At 36.2% G+C, this 7,688-nt stretch overlaps 1 protein-coding gene across 1 annotated transcript in view; it reads right to left on the reverse strand.

The window, feature by feature from the left end:
• CEP290 (centrosomal protein 290kDa) overlaps positions 1 to 7,688 on the reverse strand; it is a 185,412-nt gene that overhangs the window by 32,402 nt on the left and 145,322 nt on the right. Inside the window, exons 44-46 of the mRNA XM_006870704.1 lie at positions 4,764 to 4,898; positions 4,228 to 4,314; positions 1,947 to 2,111 (exon numbers count right to left, since the gene is read on the reverse strand). Of these exons, the coding sequence (XP_006870766.1) occupies positions 1,947 to 2,111; positions 4,228 to 4,314; positions 4,764 to 4,898 (387 nt within the window). The remainder of the gene's footprint in view (positions 1 to 1,946; positions 2,112 to 4,227; positions 4,315 to 4,763; positions 4,899 to 7,688) is intronic.

Here is a 7,688-nt window from a genome sequence, read left to right on the forward strand (position 1 = left end):
ATGATGAATGCCATTCTTCTTCAATTTTTCATCCCCAGCATAAACCATATGACTGTCAGATTAACAATGGTCAATATCAGTCTATTTGAGGTCACTGTTGCCTAGGGTACTGATTTTTATGTGTTCCATTTCAGTTTTGACAACTTCCAATTTTCCTATATTCAGGCTTTGTACATTTTACGATCTGTTTATTAATGGATGTTTGCAAGTATTTCTTCTCAATTTGAGCTCTGCCCCATCAGCAAATGAAGGTCCTGAAAGCTTTACGCCATTCGAGTCACGGTTAACTCTATTTTGAGGAGGCAGCTCTTCTTCAGTCATATTTTGAGTGCCTTCCAACCTGAGAGGCTCCTCTTCCAGGACTATACCTGTCAATAGTCTGGTGCTCTTCATAATGTTTTCATCTTCTGGCACTATATATCTGACAATGTTCTACTCATAAGATTTTTAGCGGCTAAACATCCAGGAGTAGTCAGTCTCTCATTCTTCCTGGTCTTTCTTAGTCTGGAAACTCAGCTGAAACCTGTCCACTATGGGTGACCCTGTTGGTATTTAAAATGCCTATGGCAACATATAAGCCACCACAGGACAACAAACTGACATGTGAGTGGTGGCGGAACCCTTATACAGCATTACTACAGGTGGGAACAGACTCTACAGCACTCTAAAACAACATAGCATTTCTATTTCCAACACCATTTTGAGGATCTGTTTTCCAAAGAAGTTGTACCATTGAAGTCCCACCAGCAGGTTAGGATAGATTTTGGTCTCTTCACACCATCACCAGTATATGGTGTTTTCTGGTGTTTTTGTTTTGTTTTGTTGCACTTTGCTATTAATGCTGAGTTGAGATGATATTTCAATTCTGAGTTGAGATGATATTTCATTGTAGTTTTGATTTACATCTAAGGCAAGGAGTCCTGGTGTGGCACTGCGGGTTACTGCACTGGACTACAAGGTCAGCTTGAATTGCAGGGTTGGTGGTTCAACTTTTCCACAGAAACCCGACACAGGGTTGCTATGAGTCAGGATTGACTCGATGGCACTTAACAACAAATGGCCAATAATGGCAAGCATTTTTTCATGCTTTTTGGCAACCCGAATGTTTCTTGGGTGAAGTGCCTTTTCATGTCCTCTGCTCATTTTTTAACTGGATTATATGTCTTTTTCTTGTTGAAGTGTTGAATTTTTCCATAAATTTTAGAGATTAATTCCTTGTCTGATAAAATATTTCAATGAACCAAAATATCTAATTTTTAGAAGGTTCCAGTCATCTAGCATGTCTCCTGATGTTTGTATATTTTCAATTATGTTTGATAATGTATTATGCCATGCATTAGGACCCATAAGTTTGTCTCTAATATTTTCACTGATGACATTTATAATTTTAGGGTTAACATTTAAGTCATTGATCCATCTTGAGTTCATTTTTGCAAATTGTGTGAAATATGACTCTTGTTTCACATTTCTACAAATGGGTCTTTGTTTTGCCAGTACCATTTCTAACAGGAGACTAATTTAAGAAATTATATTTAATGTGATTAGAATGAAATAAAGTTCCTTTGAAAACTGAGCATCTAGATTAGGTACATAGTAGAGTGAGCTGATGGCATTGAAGAAAAAAAACCCAAAAACTTACAGACCCTATGCTAGAGTCCTCCCCCACCCAAAAAACAATCTAAAAAAAATCTCAGGATTGAAGTTTGGCCATTTAGAACTGTTTAGAACTATAGGTAATCATTTATGCTGTCAGTTATGATAAAATTAGAAGAACCAAGTAACTATTCTTGTTTCTAATAATAGTTTTTTCTGTATGTAAGAAATGTATACTGTAGTCCTTAAAGTCATTTTATATTATATGAGTATATTTAAAGTTTTTCTAAAAAATTAATAAAAACGGTAACAGTGAAATATTCCCCTAAATATGTTCACATTCAAAAACTTACCTTCAACTTTTCATTTTCCAGCTCGATATTAGTCATTTTCTCACTGGTCAGTATTCCTGATGCTCTTTTCAACTGTTCATTTTCTCTTTGGACTTTTTCAACTACTTTTTTCATTAAACCAATGGTTTTTTCTAATTCTGGAATTGTCTTCCCACTTCTACCAGACTATACAAAGGAATATGTTAAATGTTTTATTTAGTTAATCAAATAGCATAACTTAGCGACAATAGAAAAGGTCCATTACTATATTCATTGCCATTAATTTCTAACATTTGAAGGCAAGCTTGTATTGTTTCAATTCACACTCTGAACAATATTTTAACATGGAGTTATAATCCCCATTTTTCATATAAGAAAATCAAAACTCAGAGAATTTAGCATTCCTAAACCCAATGGTGAAGGGTTGTAAAAGAGAGGAAAATCTTCAGTGAGACAGAGGCAGCAACAGTGGACTCAAATATAACAGTTGTGAAGGGGGCACAGGATCCGACAGTATTTTGTTCTTTTGTGCACAGAGTCACTATGAGTTGGAACAAACTTGAACAACCAAAAACAACATCAAACCCCAAAGCAACTAATATTATTAAAGCATTTAATAAGTGATGTAAGTGATAGTTCAGAATAGAATTGTAGCCTTGATGTCTCATTCAAAGGTTAAACCTAAAAACTAAAATATTTTGTTTAGTTAATATTATTTTCAGTATTACAGAGCTTTTTTTGTATGGAATAAAATCACAAAACAGAAATTATACTTAATAACAAGTTCATAAGCTATCAATTCTAATTGTAGCATAACAGTGTTATGAATTGAATTGTATCCCTCAAAAGGCATGCTGAAGTCCTAACCCTTAATACCTATAAACCTGGGATCTTAGAAGATGTTATCATACCATGATCATACCATACATGAGATCGCAACAGGGTAGGGCGGGTCCCTAATTCGCTCTGAATACTGCCCTTACAAATAAGAAGACAGACGCAGAAAGACGCATCTACAAGTCAATGTGTGGCTATCTGTAACTTTTAAGAGACAAGGAAGGATCTTCGCTAGCTCAGAAAGAGAGCATGGTCCTGTTGGTGACTTGAGTTCAAACTCACCTCCAGAACTGGAGCCCTGATTGTTGCTGTTTGTTATTAAGTGTGGCTGAGTTGGTTCTGACTCATAGTGACCTGTAAAGGGTTTCTGAGGAATGGCTGGTGAACCTCTGACCTTACAGTCCAGCACATTAACGCACAGTGCCACACCAGGACTCCTGGTAGCATGGTAGATTTGACTTGGGCTGCGAACCTAAAGGTTTGCAATTCGAATCTATCAGCTGCTCCATGGGAGGAAGATGAGGCTTTCTGCTCCATGGGAGATTGATAGTCTCAGAAACCAGACACAGACAGGGTCACTATGAGCTGGAGCCAAATCCACAGCACACAACCACCTCTACAGCCTCCAGAACTATGAAACAATATATTTCTGTTGTCTAAAGTCACTTGGAGTCCTGGTATGGCGCTGTAGGATAAGCACTAGACAGCTAGCCACAAGGTTGGCAGTTCAAACCCACCAGCTGTTCCTCAGAAATGCCAGACAATGTCAAAAGCAATCAACAACAATAAAACTATGCAGTATCTATTCAATATAAACAGAAAAGACACCTGGGACAAAATAAAATTAAGTAATCTAAAGATATCAAGATATAAGTCACAACTTTATTTATATATTTTCACCAAGTTCATTGCATATTTAAATATTTACATCTCACCAAAGTGAGATTTGTTGTTGTTGTTAAGTGACACTGAGTTGGTTCTACTCACAGAGACCCTGTATAGGGTTTCTGAGGAGTGGCTGGTCAGTTTGAACTGCTGACCTTGTGGTTCAAACAGACCTAGCCACACCAACGTTAAATCTTTGGCCTTGGCCTCATCAGCAGTATTTATTCATTAAATCAAGTGACTATAAAATAAGATGGAAAGATAAAGAAAACAAAATAGAAAAACCATTTAAAGATCACACTGTACAGAGGAGCTGCAATGGATACCATGAAAAACAAATTTTAAGTAGTTACAAATTGTTAGAATTGGGTCAAGGAGCAGTTACAAGTTACTATACACAATAAAATAAGTTACATAAAAGATTCATTACATTGTAGATGAAGCAGAGTAACATAATGACTCCAAAGAACATCAGTAATAGCACTCACTGCTGCTACGATCCATCTCAATTTTTTTCTTTCATTTCTAGCTAATCACTTCTGAACCACAATAAATGTATAGCATACTCTCACATACTCACCCCTCTAACATGACCAAGTTTCCTCTCTACTTCTGTTTTTTCTTTTTTGAGAAATTCACACATTTCTTTTAAATCTCTTACTTGATTCTAAAGGATAAAAGCAAATATATAATTGACATAGCTACAGCTATTGAAAAAGAAAGGCAAAAGTTTTGGTAACTGCTGAGTGTCTGTACCTAAAAGAGTTTCCAATAAAAAGTAGGCCCTCAACAAATAAATGCTAAAGGAGCATATATATAAAATATAACACTATCATGGTATGTTATAATACCTCTTTTCTTCATATAAAAATACCTCTCTTCTTCACAAAATAACATGAACACGACTAAGTGGGGCTAAACTACTTTCAGACATTAGATTTCCTAATTATAGTAAAGAATATTAAATTTACCTTTAATCTTGGCAAATCTATAATATCTCTTTTCTTCATATATAGTACCTCTTTTCGTCATATAATAACATGAACACAACTAAGTGGAGCTAAACCATTTTCAGACATTAGATTTCCTAATTCTAGTAAAGAACATTAAATTTACCTTTAATCTTGGCACATCTTTATTTGCTTGCTCAAGCTGAAATTTTAGTTCAATATTTTCAGATGATAATTTCAAGTTTTCTCTCTGAAGTGCCTGTTCCCGTTGGCAAACATCATCGGAGCTGACTCCTGAAATCTTCAGGAAAATGAAGTTAGGAATATTTTTAAAGTTTAATAATAAATAAAGGCTATATACTATACACTAGACAGGAAAACACCATTAGAAAAAAATCTTTATTTTACTTTTATTGTTGTTGTTGGGAATATACACAGCAGAACATACACCTAACACCTATTCAACAATTTCCACATGTACAATAGCGTAGTGGTTATGAATCGGGCTGCTAACCTCAAGATTGGCAGTTCAAAACTACCAGCGGTTCTGCGGGAGAAAGATGAGGCATTCTGCTCCCATAAAGATTTACAGCCTCGGAAACCCTGTGCAGGGTCACTGTGAGTCGGAGCCGACTCCACAGTACTTAACAACAACAATATTCACCAGTCATCTGTCAGTTTCTTGTACTGCAGTGGCTTGTATGTTACTATGATGCTGTAAGCTATGTCAGCAGTGTTTTAACAGCCAGCAGAGTCAATCAAGGTAGATAGATTGCAGTGAAGCTTCCAGACTAAAGTCAGACTAAGAAGGACAATAAACATACATCAAACAGGAAGGGACAGTGATAATATAATGAATAGCAGTAGATTAGTACCTTGTTCTGTTGTATACCAGGCTGCTATGAATAGGAAACAACTCTACGGAACCTAACAACATGTACAATTCAGTGGTACTGATGACATTCTTAAGTTATGCGACCATTCTCACCCACCTTTTATGAGCTGTTCCTTTCCTATTAACATACGTCAGAAGTTTCCTGTCTAGTTTTTTGAGGTGCTGTCGCCAGACTGACTCTGTATGTTGCTATTCTCAAGATTTAAATATAGTATGATGCTCAATGCAGACATTCTTGGCTACTTAAACTAAACTATTATTTTGTTTTAAGAGGACTTCAAAGGATATTTCCAGTTTAAGGTTTAAAGTATAAAGATTATTTTAGGGCAACAGTTTCAGGGTTTCACCCATTTCCATGGCTCAAAAAAACCTGGATACCATGAGAATTTATCAAATACCAAATCCAATTTCCATTTTTAATAAAGATTTTTCTATTTTTGATTAAGATGTTCAGTAATGGTAGTCAAACACCATCCGGTTCTTCTGGTCTCATAGGAAAGGAGGCAAAGGGGAAGTTTTATCCTTAAAGGAAAATTAGAAAACTCTAGAGAAAAACAACAAAAATAATTAAGTTGTAATATAAAATTTGTACGAGAAAAGGTATGTAGTTTGCTTTCACATTATATAATAGAAAGAAAAGCAAATGTGACTTTTCTACCTACATAATGCCTCCAATATACACTCATAATGGCTAACTTATTTATGGTGGTTTTGCTAGCCCAAAAATGCACTACAGTAGCATAGTGGTTATGAATCGGGCTGCGAACCTCAGGGACAGCAGTTCGAAACTACCAGCTGTTCCGCAGGAGAAAGATAAGGCTTTCTGGTCCCATAAAGATTTACAGCCTCAGAAACCCTGAACAGGGTCGCTATGAGTCGGAACCGACTCCACGGCACATAAACACCACCACCAACCTTGTTTAAGCACCATATGAAGTAAGTGTGAAAACACTTAGAATAGCTTTAGTTTGTTCCCCATGCCCCACTTCCCATCCTCTCTCTCTCGCAACTGGCTTGCTATATATAGAGTCAGTAATTCCTCAGATTTTATAGCTGTTAAAATATGAAATTATATAAGTATATCTATCACACATGGTACTATAAATTATAACCTTTTAAATTACCACTAGGTTAACTACTTTAGTTACATATTTGAAATATCTAGTTTTAGGTAAAAAAGTAATGCGGTGTTTTTTTTTTTCTTAAATTGTCACAAAAGTAAAGAAATTAGAACATAGAATATGAGTCAGTAAAGAATTTGTGGGTAGACATTTCATTCTGATTTTGAGGATAAATAGGAAAATACTGGAAGAAAGTCTGCATGTGTCCATCTGATGTCTATTTGTTTGAGGGAATGTTAATTCATAGGCACATATCTGCTAATGTCTACCGTTGTTTTTGGGAAACCTTATACAGAGTTTCTATGAGTCAGAATCAACTTGATGGTTCTAACTCATAGCAACCCTGAATAGGGTTTCTCAGCAGCAGCTGGTGGGTGTGAACCATCAAACTTGTGGTTCAAACTGACCTTAAGGTCCAGTGTATTATCCTGTAGTGCCACACCATAGCTCCAAGAATCTTAAGTATACTGCTCTTATTCAAGAAAGGGTTAAAACAGTTAACATATAATATTACCTAGTAAATCACCACTCGTCTGTCAGTTTGTTGTACTGTGGAGGCTTGTGAGTTGCTGTAATTCTGAAAGCTATGCCACTGGTATTTTAAATACCAGCAGGGTCACCCATGGGGAACAGATTTCAGATGAGCTTCCAGACAATGACAGACTAGGAAGAAAGACTGACGAACTACTTTTGAATATTTAGTCACTGAAAACCTTATGAATAGCAGAGAAACACTGTCAGATATAGTGCCATAAAATGAGCTAGCCCCTCAGGTTGGAAGGCATTCAAAATGTGACTGGTAAGAGCTGCCTCCTCAAAGTAGAGTTGACTGTGATGATGCGAATGGACTAAATCCCATGGGAGAAAAGCCTGAGGGACCTTCATTTGCTGATGGGACACAACTCAAAAAATAATGAGAAATAGTTGTAAACATCCACGGAAAATCTGAACATCGAAATAAGAATCTGGGAAAACTGGAAGTTGTCAAAAATGAAATGGGATGCATAAACATCGATATCTTAGGCATTACTGGGCTGAAATGGACTGGTATTGGCCATTTTGAATCTGATATCCA

This window comes from Chrysochloris asiatica, unplaced genomic scaffold, assembly GCF_000296735.1.
Source record: "Chrysochloris asiatica unplaced genomic scaffold, ChrAsi1.0 scaffold00149, whole genome shotgun sequence".
In the NCBI taxonomy this organism is placed as follows: domain Eukaryota; kingdom Metazoa; phylum Chordata; class Mammalia; order Afrosoricida; family Chrysochloridae; genus Chrysochloris; species Chrysochloris asiatica.